Source organism: Hypomesus transpacificus, chromosome 14 (genome assembly GCF_021917145.1).
Source record: "Hypomesus transpacificus isolate Combined female chromosome 14, fHypTra1, whole genome shotgun sequence".
NCBI lineage: Eukaryota > Metazoa > Chordata > Actinopteri > Osmeriformes > Osmeridae > Hypomesus > Hypomesus transpacificus.
This window is the reverse complement of record NC_061073.1, coordinates 17,051,145-17,067,744: the sequence shown is the minus strand read 5'-3', so window position 1 is coordinate 17,067,744 and position 16,600 is coordinate 17,051,145. Positions and strand designations below refer to the sequence as shown.

The 16,600-nt window shown below is 40.6% G+C and overlaps 3 protein-coding genes across 8 annotated transcripts; 2 read left to right on the top strand and 1 right to left on the bottom strand.

Annotated features, from left to right (window-relative positions):
- Positions 1-376: 376 nt before the first annotated feature.
- adpgk (ADP-dependent glucokinase) lies at positions 377-7,462 on the top strand. 3 transcript variants are annotated; one of them, XM_047033404.1, is made up of 8 exons: positions 377-666; positions 1,511-1,748; positions 1,863-2,088; positions 2,929-2,991; positions 3,256-3,376; positions 4,037-4,233; positions 4,421-4,519; positions 4,754-7,462. In XM_047033404.1, exons 2-8 carry the CDS (start codon positions 1,525-1,527, stop codon positions 5,318-5,320), a joined length of 1,497 nt encoding a protein of 498 aa, XP_046889360.1. In that variant the 5' UTR covers positions 377-666; positions 1,511-1,524; the 3' UTR covers positions 5,321-7,462. The 3 variants fall into 3 exon arrangements, with proteins under 3 accessions (XP_046889360.1, XP_046889359.1, XP_046889361.1); XM_047033403.1 differs by having other exon boundaries at positions 4,751-7,462; XM_047033405.1 differs by lacking the exons at positions 377-666; positions 1,511-1,748 and adding an exon at positions 2,574-2,652 and having other exon boundaries at positions 2,017-2,088; positions 4,751-7,462.
- Positions 7,463-8,152: 690 nt separating this feature from the next.
- ppib (peptidylprolyl isomerase B (cyclophilin B)) lies at positions 8,153-10,952 on the top strand. Its single transcript, XM_047034394.1, has 5 exons — positions 8,153-8,359; positions 8,961-9,074; positions 9,397-9,490; positions 9,707-9,891; positions 10,551-10,952. Exons 1-5 carry the CDS (start codon positions 8,225-8,227, stop codon positions 10,671-10,673), a joined length of 651 nt encoding a protein of 216 aa, XP_046890350.1. The 5' UTR covers positions 8,153-8,224; the 3' UTR covers positions 10,674-10,952.
- snx22 (sorting nexin 22) lies at positions 10,904-15,476 on the bottom strand. Of its 4 annotated transcripts, XM_047034396.1 has the most exons (7): positions 15,257-15,469; positions 13,228-13,311; positions 12,956-13,060; positions 12,517-12,614; positions 11,912-11,944; positions 11,413-11,477; positions 10,904-11,331 (listed from the first exon to the last, which is right to left on the bottom strand). In XM_047034396.1, exons 1-7 carry the CDS (start codon positions 15,317-15,319, stop codon positions 11,234-11,236), a joined length of 546 nt encoding a protein of 181 aa, XP_046890352.1. In that variant the 5' UTR covers positions 15,320-15,469; the 3' UTR covers positions 10,904-11,233. The 4 variants fall into 4 exon arrangements, with proteins under 4 accessions (XP_046890352.1, XP_046890351.1, XP_046890355.1 ...); XM_047034395.1 differs by having other exon boundaries at positions 10,904-11,477; positions 15,257-15,476; XM_047034399.1 differs by lacking the exon at positions 13,228-13,311 and having other exon boundaries at positions 15,257-15,453.
- Positions 15,477-16,600: the final 1,124 nt, after the last annotated feature.

The following is a 16,600-nucleotide window of genomic DNA, read 5'->3' as shown; positions in this document are numbered from 1 at the left end:
AACAACATATCACTCATGTCTGGTTGTTTCAACACGTTTTACCAACTCAGAATAATCGCGCTTTTATAGTTTCTTGCCACCATTTTATTGGGATATTTGGCTTAAACTGTAGGTGTGGGACAGTGGGAAGCTGGTCCCAGTTGTCCTCAATGGCATTTAGGTTTTGGTCATTTGCCTTCAAAATCAGCGCCTGACCATAAATTGCATGACGTGTGAATAATGTATACATATTTTCATTCCTCAAATGTTGATGAATCCCCAAGGCAATAGTATTGTCATGTTTATTTAATGAAAACTGCACCCTGTAATTTTTTTTTATTACATTTTAATAACTAAAACCTTTATTGTGAAAAGTATTGATGACCTCACCCGGAAATAAGATTGTTTTACGCTTACTTTTGCTTCTGACTATCATGCTCCTTGAGTTCCACGCAAGTGAAAGTTTGAGGACGAACTGTACACCAGTAGCCCATATAGATGTGCATCTATTTGTGGAGTTCGTTCAAATAAACTGTCACGAGATGGTATGGGACTACGGCCGGGCCAAAAACATTCACCACCACTAACGTTGCTTCACCTCCGAGTTTGTTCTAAGCAAATCCTACCACTACCAGTACCAGGCAGCTACGTGGTTAGCGAGAAACTATTAGCCAGCTAGCTAACCCGGTGAGTACTGTAACTATCTCACCGACGAATTAGCACAGCAAAGCGAACTAAATAGCTAACTGCTATAATGGATTGTTATTTATGGACTTCAATGTTATCAATTGGGTTTTTGGTGTGTGTACTGTAAGTGTTGCTCACTGGCACAGTCTGGGAAAGTACTAATAGTTTAATCCAGCTAACGAGCTAGTTTAGTAGCTAACGGTAGCACTGGCTAGCTAACTATCTTAATATATGTTCCTGACTGGGTACTCCAACTAGCTGGACATCTGAGTTGCTGAGTTGGTTTTAATGAAGCAATTTACACCTCCATACGATCTTAGCTGGCTTGTTGCTTTGGCTTGTTAGCTTGCATACGGACATTATTTCAAAACAATTCGCACAAGCTCAGCCTACACATTTTGACAAATGTTCGCAGGCTGTGTGGTAATTACAGGATGTGGTGTAGCATTGCAGCCACAGTTGGTATCTTTCTTTGCTTGCACCTAGTATGTCCCCACTTTGGTTCCTGTAGTTATCAGAAGGTCAACGTATCACTGACAACGTTCATTTGAATTTATCTTTAAACCATGTACGAAATAGAGCGCGTTTCATATAGTCCTCCCATGTCAGTGGAAACAAATGGACAGTTCAAAATTATGTACAATAAGATTGAAGTTTCATCCTTCCCGTCCAATAGCCACCAGCTACACAAACCATCAGCATTACCCAACTCCTCCTACCTTTTAAGGGAGAGTGGCTTCTGAAGAAAGCACTTGACAGCAGTACTAGGGTTGACAAAGACTTAAACATGATGCAAAGTGAATGTGTGTTGAAGGCATTGTATGAATGTGTGTTCCCATATTAGGAGTCATTGTAAGCATGTGGAGGAAGGCTGCAGCCGTTGCCCTTTTGGCTCTTGCTGTGGGGTACTTGTACCGCTCCAGACCTGATCTACCGGACCAAATGATCCAGTACTTCCTGCCCCTGCTACATCCATCCCCCCACAGCGAGCCCAGTTCACACACCGTGGAACAGGTTATCTCCAGTGCCTGGGAGGTCATGATAACCACACCTGCTAAACAATGGGGAAGAGTGGCAGTTGGGTAAGTTTCAGATATTCTGGAATGTTCCCAGAGGAGTTTCCCTGCTGACAGAAATATTAACTCTGGGCGTTTTTACTCTTGTTGTCTGTGGTTTCCCCCCCCTCTTTCCTCAAGGGTAAATGCATGTGTGGACGTTGTGGTTTCTGGCGTAGGGCTGCTCCAGGCTTTAGCGCTGGACCCCGGCACAGGCCTTGATCACCAAGTGTTGCACTCCAAAGAGGAGCTGCGGGAAGCCTTCATCCACTACATGGGGAAGGGGGCAGCAGCTGAGCGCTTCTTCAGTGACAAGGAGGTCTTTCAGAGGATCGCACGGGCCGCTGCAGAGTACCCTGGGGCTCAGGTGAGCTAGAGCAGACTCAGTCTGTGTCAGATCGCTAGGCTTATATGGTACATACATAGGGGGTGTTAGTGAGACTATCAGCCTAGGCCATCACTCTATCGTACGCAAAGTAGCAAGGACCCATCCAATCAAGTTCATAAATATGAAAGTGTAGGAAGTCAAGAGTCAACAGCACCTATCAAGATGCTAAAAGCACCATATCACATATCAGCCGTGCATTGCTTGGCGTAAGGACTGTGATCATGACTGAAATATGACACAGTAAATGTGACTACTATATTTGTATTTAGAATCCTATTTCAGCTGTGATCAGATTAGTCCTCAAATTAGAAGGGAATATTTAGCCCGTGAGGTCAGTGAGGACGATTGTACTGCACTTCCTGTCATGGAAATTGCATGTACTTTCTTGTAAGTCGCTTTGGATAAAAGCGTCTGTTAAATGAATGAATTTACTCCGCCTTTGTCTCACTTGGTGTCTCTCTCAGTCCAAGAAGCCAGCTACTGGCTACTTTGGTCTTTGGTAGGAGAGCTTGACAGGACTCTTAAACTCCTGACGGGTAATAGGTATGTATTGACTCAGAGCGGGTTGGTACATGCATTACCAAGTTTCTAACTTCAAATTTCGGTTAGGTTGGTCAATTACAATTCTGAATATTAATTCACAGTATGATTTAAATTATTCTTACCATTTTAGTAGACTTTTTGTCTTTAACTGAGTGCTTGGCTTGGCCAATAACTGCTTATTCACTGATTGAAACCCATAACCTTTGTTTTTCTAATATGTTAGAGATATGGTGTTTGAGTTCTCCAGCCACTGATAGTAACTGTGTTCCCTTTTAGCTTTACGTGGGTGGAAATGCTGCTCTCATCAGCCAGAAACTTGCTTCCCATCCAGAGCTGATGGTAGGCTGGAAATCACTGTTAAGGTTGTTGTGTAGGATGCACTGGCTGGTACATCTGTGACAGTTAAGGATCAACATACTGTGGATACCCACATGTAGCTTTAGACTTGTTTTATACTCCTCTTTGTACAAATCATCAGTACACATAATATACTATGTAACCCCATGCCTAGACTAACTAATAATATATGAAACAACTATACACAAGCCTACTTCATACATTGTCTCTGCGAGAGAGCAATCCCTGACAGCAAGTGTTGTTTAGGTTCTACTGTGTGGTCCTGTGGGACCTAAACTGCACGAGATGCTGGATGAGCAGATCGTCGTGCCTCCTGAGTCTCTTCAGGAAATGGATGAATATCACCTTATTCTGGAGTACAAGGCAGGTAAGATGCATTATCAGCTTTGTCATACAGGCTTTGACACTTTTTGATCAATACAATTAGACTAGATTTATGTAAACAGATGGAATGGCAGACACATGATGTGACATGCCAAAATTCCCAGAGTTTAAATCTAACAACTTCGCATTTTTTTCAGAGGTGTGCCACACATGCCTGTACTTGTGCCTGAAATAGTTTTTGTCCGACCATCATATTGGTGTGTTTTTTTTGTGCCTTCATTATAAGTGTTGTTCCAAATGTTTCAATTGTCATTGTTTGACAGCCTGGAAGTTATTGTATTCTACAAGTTATCATAATGTATTAGAAGTATCCCCACTCATCAGAATCAGAAGGATTTTATTCGCCATGAATGTTTGCACAAACAAGGAATTTACTTTGGCAGGGAAGTGCATACATTAAACATATAGGAATATTGAAACTTAAATATGGGGACTAACTATACAAAAGGAGCAAAGTCTAGCTAATACTAAGGGGGGTCTAGCTAATACTAAGGAATAAAAAATAAAATACAAGTAGCCCTAATTTACAATCTAACCTAAAAATACAGATAGTGCAAACGATACAATAGAGTGCAAACGATACAATAGAGTGCAAATGATACAACTCATGTGAACCCCCTTGTTCCTCTGGCCCTGTGTTCAGGGGAGCAGTGGGGTCAGACTCGGGCACCCCAAGCCAACCGCTTCATCTTCTCCCATGATGTTTCCAACGGGGAAATGCGTGCACTGAAGACGTTTGTGGCCAGCCTGGAGGAGTTCCAGCCAGACCTGGTGGTCCTCTCAGGCCTGCACATGATGGAGGGGCATGGGAGGCACATCTGGGATGAAAAGCTCAAAGAGGTCTGTCACAGAAAACTAACTTACTAAAGATGACAGTTTTTGTCCTCTCCTTAGTGACTGTCAGTCTGGTCCGAGCATCAGTATCCTGTGTTGTCCAGAGAGTCGATGGTGATATTTGTACCGTTTCTTTGTGTGTAACTGAGCGCTGTGCTTGGTCCCCGGGGGCTGGGTGGTGTCTGTGCCTCAGGCTGTGGCTTCCATCTCTGATGTACGACATCAAGTCCCCATCCACCTGGAGCTGGCCAGCATGACGGACAAAGACTACATGAACCGTGTCATGCAAGAGGTAAATGTGTAGGTTTAACACTGTGAACCAGAAAAGTCTGACATTTTACAAAATGACCTCATCTGGTGCATCCCATAATGTCTGCCCCTCCTCATACAAACGGTGTCGGATGAACAACATCCATATTTCGGAGTCATTGACTGTCGGCAAGCAGAGATGCCATATTTGAAAATGACTGTGTAGTGTAATGCTGATGCCTACTAAGGGTACTGTGCTGCTGTCTCCTGTTAGCAGGTCGTACCTATGGTCTGCTCCATCGGCCTCAATGAGCAAGAGCTGCTGTTCCTGTCCCAAGCTGGAGCAGGACCTCACTCAGAGATGACCTCCTGGAACGGGATTCCAGACGTTGGGCGTGTCAGCGATATCCTTCTGTGGATCCTGGAGACCCATGGGCACAGCGACCCTGAGTCTGAGGCTGACCTGACACGCATCCACTTCCACACCCTGGCTTACCACGTCATGGCCACGGTGAACGGCCACTGGGACAACCAGCCGGCCGCAGTCATGGCTGGCGCTCGCATAGCCAGCACCCAGGCCTGTGGTCTCCAGACGGTCGACGTCAGCAAGGTAGTTCTCAAAGCCCCACTGGAGTTCTATAGCTCCCACCATGAGCCTAGGGAGATCCTAACTCTAAACCCAGGTGACCCTGTCACCGTGTGGCGCCGTGGCAACGTGACCTTGTACCTCACACCTGTGCTGGTTTGCAAGGAGCCACTCCGGACAGTGGGGCTCGGGGATGCTATCTCCGCAGAGGGACTGCTGTACTCTGAAATGAGGCCGCAGCAGCCTTTTCTAGATTAGCGCTCCCTTAACAACAAAGTCTTCAGTCGCCTCAGGGCTCCTGGGATTTGGCTCAGTTTGCAATGGTTTGTTTTTAAGCAATTTGGACAAACACAAACTGCACAAACATGTACTGTGCCTTGATCAAGAAACCCACCCCCACCATGCTTCCCACATTTCAAAGATACATTGAGTAGAACATTTAAGCTAAAAGGCTGTTTGTGTATCAACTATAAACACATATATTGCATATTGTGTCATATTGCAGGGTTTCCAATAATGAGAATAATTTCAACTCTTAATTGTGTTAAATACAATTTCCAGTACTCCTCTAAATTTGACCAGCATTAGGCTTATGTTATCTCATTACATTCATTTGGCAGTTGAACAAGTGCTATACAGAGCACATCTAGGCCAACTGATGATAACCTACTAAGACTTGACAGTCATTAAATTACAATGAAGAGATTATTTAATTAAAAAGCATTACACAATTATTAAACTACAGAATGTCTCAATAGAAGCTGAAAATGTGATACTGTTGTGGGAGGGGTTGGTCTTGTTATCATGGCATGTAAATATGCAAAACGATGTTGATAATACTGTATAGGTAATTATAGAAGTATCATCTAGGACATAAACATCATCCTGTTTGTGCTTCCTGTTCAAGCTGCATGCAGGTCTTGCCACATTTTTTTTTTCTTCTTTTTTTGTCACATTCATAAACTACAAATAAAGAAAATGATGACAGAGGAGAGCAGTGATCTACCCAACCTTGAAAGAACTCCTAACATACATCTTTACTGTAGGTTTACTTTGCATATATTTGTAAGCTTTTCACAAAGCTAATATATAAGGTACATACTGTAGTGTAGACCCTTCAGATATACTTCAAATTCTATGCAAAATCCATAATGGACTAAAACTGTCTGGACATATGCAGGATTGTACCTTTTTAGATCTGCAATTTGTGTTATCTCAAAAGGCAGAGAATTACCTGCAAATTATTTTAACAGATGCAAATGAAATACTCTTCTTTCTGTTCTCATAAGTCATAAATACTCCCAACGAATACCTGTCCTCGTGAATATTGTGTAGAAACAATGTATTCATATGATTAATTTGTTGCTGTCAAAGATTGCAGAAACATGAAAAAACAAAAAACGTTTTTAATGCAAATAAATGCTTATATTTTTTTCTCGTGAACCATCCATTTGAATCACTCCAGAACTAGTGTGCCTACTCATCGAAAATATATTTCCATGTGACATTTATGTTGAAAGATGGCAAAACGCATCTGAGGTGGTCAGAAGGTTAGTTGGTTAAAAGGCCAACTCAAGCCTTTATTTAAGCAACAGCAGCTGCCCTGGCAGGACAACCTAGGCTTTGTACATTTACCTGATATGGACATTTACTTGATAGCCATTTCAAAAACTTTACAGTACCATAGACTATTTCTGTTCCCAGTGTTCCTCATCTCATTTAATTGTGTTTGATGTATTAGGCGTTAGTATATTTGATTCTCAAAACATTATCATATCATTGACATTCAGTCTTTTAGCTTGTGTTGTTAATGTTAATGCATGATTGTATTTGGTTGGTGGAATGTCCTCCAACAGATTGGAGAAAGTATAGGATCATTGTTAGTGTCATATGGAATCACAGATCAATGGATCGTCAGATTGGCTGTTGCACTAGGGAGTCTTAATATAAAGTCTGGAAGAGAATAATTGTACCTCCATTCCTGAAGATGATGGCAGTCTTAACTCAGATGACAGCTTGTCTCTTATCTGAGACTAAATCTGTAGGGACATTTTCTATCGGAATTGAGATTTAGTGAGCACTATGTTAAGACTTTCTTACTAAACAAAATGTTTTAACTAAGTTACCCTTTAAACATACATGGTGGTAACCAGCCAGTCTTCATGTGCTTACACTATATGATTATAGGGAATAAAACCTTTCTTCTTTTTTTTTACAGAAGAATTTACCTATTGTACTGTTAGGATAAAAAATGTAAAGCAAATATGGTTTTGGTGGGGGGTACCTTTTGTTTGTATGATGTTTGTCCTTACATTCTGCAATAACTGTTTACCATGAGCTAACCATTCTCATTTTGTCAAGAAGGCAGACCAATTCTGATTAAAAGTACTGGTAAAACTTCTCGGATTGAAATCTTCTTCTTTGGTGCATGTTTTATACTGAGTGAGAATTATACAATGATAATCGAGGGGGTCAACTTATCCTCCAGGGCGTAAAGTAATATTTACGATTATAGGTAAGAACGTAATTTTTTTAAATCTACAAATTTATCGACCCCCCCCCCCCAACTTCTTTTGGGGGGGTCCAAGCCTTAATAAGGGGGGTCAAAGCCCCCGTAATTCGAACCCTGGTTTTATATTTTAATGAAAAAATGTAATTAAAAGATATAGCTTGTTCAAGCCAGCATAAGTGTTTTTTTGTTGTTGTTGCATTTTCACAATTAAAAGAAATTGTGTTTTTAAGAGTATATAGTGTACTTGGCTTGAACCCCTACTGTAAATACTGGAAGCCATATTAATACTTTAAAGGAACTTTCACAAACGGCACTCTAACTACGTTGGAAATGTATCCTGTTGTCAAATATGCCTAAAAAATAAATTCGTTTTTGTCCTATGGTACTGACCAAAGCCATAGAAAAAGGCTTTTTCTATGGCTCTGGTACTGACTACAGAAATCACGAGCGTTTTACGCGTTACAATATTCAATTGGCTTTCAGATTGAAAGGTGAACCAATCAAAGTGAAATTCGTCTCCTTGTCGATGAGCTGTTTGTTTGGAATGGGCGTGGTAAAGCTCACATAGCAAACTACGGTTCCTCCCCGGATATCCACTTTTCTCCCCGGCACATATAGGTCAGCCGCCACGGCTACATTTTCACTGGTTCATGGTTCGTATCTACGAGAAGAGGATGAAGTTTCTAGTGGCTGTCACAATTATAGTGGGATCGGTGGTTTTTCTGCTGTTTCCCAGCGGTTCAGACGCTGACGAGAAAAAGAAAGGGCCTAAAGTATCGGCCAAGGTAAGCGAAGCCTGTATTGCGAGGCAACTCAGCTAGTCTAACTACGTTATCTATCTTCCCCAGCCATAGTTATACATTTTTGGCAACTATTAACAGAACGTCGTTTGCATGGAGCATGTAACAGAACGTCGTTTGCATGGAGCATGGAACAAAACTATCGATAATATGCAATACTAGTGCCAGGGAAAGGAGAGCGCGACCGAACCTGTAAATGATCGAATTTGAAAAGTGACGTCCTTAAAATGGCATAGCATGCCATTTTAACTACATATTTCCTGAACACAATGTGATGCAACTTAATTTAACTTAACTTAATGTGAAGCAATTGTGGTCAGTAGAGCAGAGCATTGGTGTACCAGACAATAAAAAGCTAGTTAGCAACCCAGCTACTATGGCCACGTCGACTAGCTTTGCAGAAAGAAGGGCCTGTATTTCCTGCCTCCCTATTTACCATTTCCGCCAGGTTAGGAAAGATGGTGACCGACAGTCTTTTTAAGCTTTGATCGTTAGCGTATTTTCCTTTTTATATTGAATGATTTGGTATTTGACCATTTGTTGTGTCTGCTCAGACAGCAGTGATGTATGAACCTCTACCCTGCAGGTGTATTTTGACATCCGAATTGGAGACGAGGATGTTGGACGAATTGTTATCGGTTTGTTTGGGAAGACGGTTCCCAAAACGGCCGAGAACTTCATGGCCTTGGCGACCGGAGAGGTAGGCGTTTAATCTCACTGGTTCAGTTAACTCTCAAAAGTGTTGTGTAGTTGGTTATGCACCAGATTTATTCGAAAATTATGCGAGGAACAGATTTTTATATTTAGTTTAAGCTTGATATAGTTGAAAGGGTAATCTTATAAACTCTTTTTGGTCATTCAATATGCTGTATCACAGCCACTGCAGCATCTCTTCCAATGAAGAGATTTGGACACCCAAACGTTTCGTTTAACTTTTTGTTAATGAATGTGAATAAATGAATGTGTCCTTTTGACGATCCGACAATTACTGACATTCTGTATCATCCATCTAATCTAAACAGAAAGGATTTGGCTTTAAGGGCAGCAAATTCCACCGAGTCATCAAGGACTTTATGATCCAGGGAGGAGATTTCACCCGTGGAGATGGCACTGGAGGTAATCTCAGCACCGACATTTAAAGATCTGACAGTGGGTACTTGGTGCAGATGTAAGTCCTCAATAAGTGCTTTTTTTTTTTTGGTGATATTTAACCAAAAAACTGCACTTTGAATCCAAGCTGACACAATGTGGGCTGTTGATGTGCAAAGTACCAAAACGACTGCTATTGTATGAACTGTTAACATTGGCTTTTTTTTGTGCTTTTTTTTGTAGGCAAGAGCATCTACGGAGACCGTTTCCCTGATGAGAACTTCAAGCTGAAGCATTATGGCCCTGGCTGGCTCAGTATGGCCAATGCTGGGAAAGATACCAACGGCTCTCAGTTCTTCATCACCACCATTCAGACACCATGGCTGGATGGGAAACATGTGGTCTTTGGCAAAATTCTGGAGGGCATGGTGAGTGTCTTATCTGACCACATGAAGAGGCTCACAGCAAACAACTTTGGGAAAGCTGTTTGCTCTCACTTCACTGTTTATTAGCTTAACCCTTGTTATCTTCGGGTCATTCTGACCCATCAGTCATTGTGACCCACCATTGTATTGCGACAACTTTACCGCATACAAAAACAAAGTGAAACATTTTCTTTTAACTGTTGGGCTATCTCAGACCCCCCACATTGCGAAGGTTAAAATAAAATGATTTTTATTTGTTTTTGTGTTGGGTAAACACAATGGTTCGTTATGAACCTTTGGATTATGTGACCCGAAGGCAGCACAAGGGTTAATCATCCGTCTTGTTTTCAACAACTATTCAAGCAGAATGTCAAGATGATGTTCAGTGTGACTTAGATGAATGGTCTGTGGTACTAGATTGATAACTAACAAGTAGTCCTATAGGAAAAATGTATGCGTAAATCCTCTTGGGCAGTCATGCAAAAGCTTATTAGAAACTGCCCAGACATACTGACTCATTCAAAAACCAAATCCCAAAGCAAGATGACTGAGTTTACTGCATTTCAGAATCAGTCTCCAGAGTTAGTCTTTAAAGTTGGTCTTTTTAATGTTTACCATGGGGGGAAAATGATCATGTGGATCCTAACATGCCTCATCCACAGGACGTGGTGAAGAAGATCGAAGCCACAAAGACAGACGGCCGGGACAAGCCTCTAAAAGACGTCACCATCCATGACTCTGGCACGATAGCAGTGGAAAAGCCATTTGCCATCGCCAAAGAGTAATACTCCTAGCGAGTCCACCCAGAAAACTGGACTGAGGGGGGGGGGGGTTGGAAACAAATGACACCTTGTTTATTTCAGTCTTTTTCTTTGAGAGCCCTCTGGCCCCCACAGGCTGCCTCCTGTGGTGGAGGGGTTAGGGGGGCCTCTGGGGGCCATGACAGTGCCAGACCACGAGATGGCGCACTGGGCCCATTTCCATTAAGGCATTCCATCAAGTCACTCAGCTTTTGTGTGGTTATTTTATAAGGGATCTTTATTAAAAGATTCAGATTTTTGTTAGTGAGGTGTGGACAGTTTCTTTTTTCAATTCTAAGCAGTTCACTGGGGGGGGGTGGGGGTAAAGTGTCGTTCCATACAAGGTCTATGACTCAAAGACAACCCATTTAACCATTCATCCCAATGAGAATTTCATTATAGAATAACCATAACATGCCATTTACTAATTTGGCAAGTAGAAGGCACCAACATTTTTTTAAATTCACTTCTGAACATTAGTATGCAAAATGATGCTGTCCTGTGCTGAAAGATCTGGAGCTTCTAGTCAAATACAGGTACCACAGTCAGGGCTGGGCTGGGCTGGGGCTGGCTGTGAAGGTGACCCGGGTGTTTCTGTGGTACAAGCCCTGGAGGACTCCATCCGCAACAATATCAGGAAGGTCTGTTAAAGGGGAACAAAGATTTGGAAAAATAAAATGCATCTTTTGGATTGAATTGGGTATGCGTTTAGAGGCTGCCATACCTGAGCTTGAGACTTTAAGATAGGGATCCTTGCAGTATCCCAGCACCTGATGCTGCAGCTGACAGCTAAGGGATGAAGGACAAGCGTGTTTAAATAGAATTCTGATTTATTTTCACTATGGGACTACAGCTATAGAGCTCATGGGACCCATGCATACATTAACATCTGTGCCATCCATAGATTAATACAAATAAACAGATTAATACAAATAATCAAATGGACAGAAGAGGTGTTTTGTCAGCGTTCATATATGGGCCAGAGCATATTTTATAATAACTACATCTACAGATGTAATAACTACATCTGGAAGGAATTGATCCAACAAGCCAAAACACATCACAGTTCTATTGCAAAGAAGCTTGCCAGTGCCTACAAACACACCTCATAATGGGGATAAAAGAAGTCAATTTCAACATGGCCAAACTAGACAACATGCCTGACTCTGGGTAATTGTATCTATAGGATCATATATAAAGTCTGGGTTGACTGATGTTCTCACCTGTAGCTCTGAGGACCCATATTGTCCAGTGACCTGCAATGAAAGGAGTAATGTATTGTACATGTTGATTTGACTCAATATGGTCAAGTAATGTAAGAGTGGAGGGAATGGGCACAGTATTTCATCTGACAGGCGTGAGACAGTAGTGCGGTTGTCACTAGGAGACAGGCGTGTGACAGTAGTGTGGTTATCACTAGGAGACAGGCGTGTGACAGTAGTGTGGTTGTCACTAGGAGACAGGCGTGAGACAGGAGTGTGGTTGTCACTAGGAGACAGGCGTGTGACAGGAGTGTGGTTATCACTAGGAGACAGGCGTGTGACAGTAGTGTGGTTATCACTAGGAGACAGGCTTGTGACAGTAGTGTGGTTGTCACTAGGAGACAGGCGTGTGACAGTAGTGTGGTTGTCGCTAGGAGACAGGCGTGTGACAGTAGTGTGGTTGTCGCTAGGAGACAGGCGTGTGACAGTAGTGTGGTTGTCGCTAGGAGACAGGCGTGTGACAGTAGTGTGGTTGTCGCCAGGAGACAGGCGTGTGACAGTAGTGTGGTTGTCGCTAGGAGACAGGCGTGTGACAGTAGTGTGGTTGTCGCTAGGAGGAGACATACTCCAGGCTCAGGCTCAGCTTGCTCCCTGAATGGAAGTGTTTGATATCCAGAAAATCAAGTAGAATCTGGGGAACTTCATCATTTTGGTAGAAGATCTCCTACACAGAGAGGTCAGTTCAGAATGGGACATCTCACCAAACTATACTCTTCATTAAACAAAAGATGCAACTGAATTAGGCCGATTAGGTTTAAGTTTTAAGAAGAAATGTGTGTGCAGTAGATCACAAGGTTTTTTTACTGCAATGAATTACTGCACAGGGAGTTCCCCCAATAATAACCCATATAAAGCTAAAGGCACATTTTCTGATTAATCTGAACATTTGTACATTACTGTCCTCCCTCATTTAATTGTTCAATGTTTTAATAGCATCAAAATAAGTGTTAATGAGGGATGTCAACTATTTAAAACCTAAACTGAATTTTAATCCATGTTCCATACCTGAATGTAGTCTTCCAGTTCCTGCCTTCTCTGTTCCAAAGGTTTAGTTCTTAGATGAGGGTGTCTCTTACTGGGGAAGTCTGGGGTTGGTACGATCTTCCTCAGCTACACAAACATCACATTTTTTAATACAGAATAATACAGAACTTGTATTTTGCTATTCAAAGCAGCTGCCTAATTTTAATACGAGAGCAGCTTTTGTTCTATTCTATGAGGGATGTTTTTAAAACCAGAGTCTGTCTCCTTATGAGAAGCCAAGTCACATGTCTTACCTTTCTGTGCAGGTTCTGAAATTCACTGTGTCTTCTCAGCACAAAGTGTTTCCTCCCATTGAACAAGATCTCAACTCTGAAAAGCTGTGAACAGTGGAGCGTATAGGGTGCGCTTAGTTTTACCATGCATTTCATGTCAACACTCAATATGAATTCAATCTAGCACAGTTCACTCTGACCTATTGACAGTGACAGCTCAAAAGCTGGTCCACGTCAATAGACAGAACCTTCTGGAACAACAAAAATCATTTTGTTGGTCCACAAGTTGAGAGAAACGGTTACTCATAGGATCATTTTTTCTGCATAGTAGAATTTAGTATAAAACATTTGATGAGGGATGTGCTGAACTGACCATCTGCATATGGTGTTGATAGACATGATAGACTTGATAAACCTTTTGAAAAGAGGTCCAATGGGACTGAAAGTGCAGTTCTCCATCAAAAATGTAAAGAGTGAATGTTATGACTCTAGACCAGGACAGACCACTCTCAAAGCACACCATTATCAGATCAGTGCTTATAGAGTTTGCTGCCTTCAACATTTTGTAGTTTCCAAGGAAACACATTACCCTTTAGACTAACTGGGTTGTTGGCCCAGAGGAATGTCAGCTAGATCACATGTCGGTTGTAGACACTAGCCTAGGGAATGCGGACAAATTCAAGTTGAATACTTAGGAAACAGATGAGATATTCACAATAAATACATTGAATGGCTTTATATGCATATATACATAGACTACTATTTATGACAAACATTTGTAAAATGTACATATGCTCTTTTGTACTCCAAATATGTTAACAAATTATGATTTCAATTAAGTTTATAGATACAAAAAGTCTAAAATAATTTCATTCAGTAACAGAAATTATACCAGATGTCTATTAATCTGGATTGCATTTATTATTGTATACAAAAACTTAAACAGTACAATTCAAAAATGTTTACGATGTTTGCACACCTTCCATTCTTTCAGCTAGTTTGAATCACTGTGGCAAATAACGACGACTGTAGGTGATATTCAAGTTCGGTTGGAAAACGTCACACCCTCTATAGTCTACTGTTTTTCCAGAAAAATGGGACATGAAAGATAAATAAACATATAGTGATACTGCATCAATACTGGCTTCATTAATTGGTCATATTGAGAAATACATCAAGTCAGGGAGTAGGGCCTTAGCCCGCACCGTTATTAGATATATATATATATATATATATATATATATATATATATGTATATTAGGTTTTTTTTCTAGAGAAAAGTTGTGGATTATGGTTAATGAATTTCCATTTTGCGGCTTCCTCAAACACTCGACGTGATACAATTATATAGCCTACAACAGTGGTCTTCAAGTTATTAAACTGATTGCGGGTACCCAGTTTCATTTTACCGATTAAATTGCACGTCTTCAGCATGAAATCTAAAGTATCTTCTGAGGTGACTCAAAGTTGGCTAATTGTTTAATGTAGCCTACAAAATCTGCTCGGAAAATATCAATGGAAATCCATGAAATTACTAGAGTCAAAGCATTAGGCAAATTTGCCTCAACCAGGTAGAAAGGTGTATTATCGTCGACTGGACCAGGTGAAACAGTAGAATAGCGTATAGGCAATGATTGCAGACAAACAAGACCCTCATATTTTTTGCTTTGATATTATAACCTGTAACAAACAGGTTTAGTTTGATGTAGGCTACATTGTTGTCTGTTATGTAGTCATTCAACTGTTGTCTATTCGACAGCTTTCCCTCCAGTTGCCGAATGGAAAACGGTACGGGCTGGCCCACTTCCTAGTTGACTTGTTTGTTTGAATAAAGGGGGCAATGAATCGTGTAGTTCTATTTAAATACATTAAAAAGCCATCAAAAAGTCGATGAAACAGTCTTTCCCTTAATTTAAATGTCTACGCTTTCTTTTTGCCCCATAAATGAAGTCGCTGCCAAAAGGTGTGATCTGTCCGTAGTGTTACCTGATTAGAAAAATTGTTTGTCGGAGTATAGGCTAGTAAGAATAAATCGCACTATTATTCTTACCTTTCTTAACTTTCCCGACTCGTCGACCTCCTTCTCGAGCGACGGAATCAGTATTCCGATCATATTTTGGGGATCAGCTTAATGCTTCACACATGCAGATACCAAAAGGTTCGGTTGACAACTGACTGTGCACTCGCGTGTTCTCCTCCTGTTGCAGCCCTCTCTCACTTCTCTTAATTGGATAGAATAAACCTATACAAGGGAAGCTCAAACTGGGAACGAAGTGAAATGACTGTCATAACTTTAACTATGATTCGAGGTTAATGAATAAATGCCGATTTGTTATCTTGATTCCACACTGATATCCCTGATCACTGATATCCCTTTGTAAAGCTTCTTGTGAAATCAAATTTAGGCTATTCGATTGTAAAACAAACTGAGTCTAAATTGATATTTTGACTCTTGTCTTGAGTCCGAATTCTTTTTTATTTGGATGGGTAGACGGAATCTGAATCATAGTTCAGTTAATTTACCAATTAATTGGGCTAAATGTAGCCTAAGACTGGTGTTATGAGCTACAACTGTAAAAGTATTATGTAGCCAGGCTTTCTGATCTAGTTCCATAAGAAACCCAAATGGTTTCACTTCTTAAAGTAGCCTAAACCACGAGGTTAATGTTACCGAAATAAGATCTTTCATGTTCAAAAACACATTTTTTCCTCAAATAAATCTTAATAGCAACACATTCAGAGATACGTTATCAAAGATGGGAAGTACAAATACTACACTGTTATCACACTACTATTACACTGTTTACACTGTTATCACACTATTATTATACTGTTTACACTGTTATCACACTATTATTACACTGTTTACACTGTTATCACACTATCATTACACTGTTTACACTGTTATCACACTATTAGTACACTATTTACACTGTTATCACACTATTAGTACACTGTTTACACTGTTATCACACTATTATTACACTGTTTACACTGTTATCACACTATTATTACACTGTTTACACTGTTATGACATTGTTACACTTTTTATACAGGTTTTACACTTATTACATTTCTACACTTTTTATACAGGTTTTACACTTATGACATGTTTATTTTGTTATTACACTGTTACTACACTAGTTTTTTAAAAATTCTGTTACTGTTATTAATCTATTATTACACAGTTATTACATTATTACACTATATCATGACACAAATTACACTGTTACACTGACGCTGAGAAAGTAGTGAAGTACTTAAGTAGATGTTTCTGGTACCAGTACGGTACTTCACTTTTTTCTGTCAATTTTGTACTTTCACTCCATATATTTTTTACACAAATATCTGTACTTTCTACTTCTTACACTTTCAAGCCACACTCGTTACTTAA

Excerpts from the sequence above, each read along its gene's own strand:
- snx22 (XM_047034395.1), bottom strand. The coding sequence starts at position 15,319 with ATGATCGGAATACTGATTCCGTCGCTCGAGAAGGAGGTCGACGAGTCG. Across the intron at positions 13,061-13,227 it reads TTCAGAACCTGCACAGAAAG|CTGAGGAAGATCGTACCAAC; the intron begins GTAAGACATGTG and ends ATGTTTGTGTAG. Across the intron at positions 11,478-11,911 it reads ATGGGTCCTCAGAGCTACAG|CTGTCAGCTGCAGCATCAGG; the intron begins GTGAGAACATCA and ends TTCATCCCTTAG.
- ppib (XM_047034394.1), top strand. The coding sequence starts at position 8,225 with ATGGTTCGTATCTACGAGAAGAGGATGAAGTTTCTAGTGGCTGTCACA. Across the intron at positions 9,075-9,396 it reads TGGCCTTGGCGACCGGAGAG|AAAGGATTTGGCTTTAAGGG; the intron begins GTAGGCGTTTAA and ends TAATCTAAACAG. Across the intron at positions 9,491-9,706 it reads CCGTGGAGATGGCACTGGAG|GCAAGAGCATCTACGGAGAC; the intron begins GTAATCTCAGCA and ends TTTTTTTTGTAG.
- adpgk (XM_047033403.1), top strand. The coding sequence starts at position 1,525 with ATGTGGAGGAAGGCTGCAGCCGTTGCCCTTTTGGCTCTTGCTGTGGGG. Across the intron at positions 1,749-1,862 it reads TGGGGAAGAGTGGCAGTTGG|GGTAAATGCATGTGTGGACG; the intron begins GTAAGTTTCAGA and ends TCTTTCCTCAAG. Across the intron at positions 2,992-3,255 it reads CTTCCCATCCAGAGCTGATG|GTTCTACTGTGTGGTCCTGT; the intron begins GTAGGCTGGAAA and ends AGTGTTGTTTAG.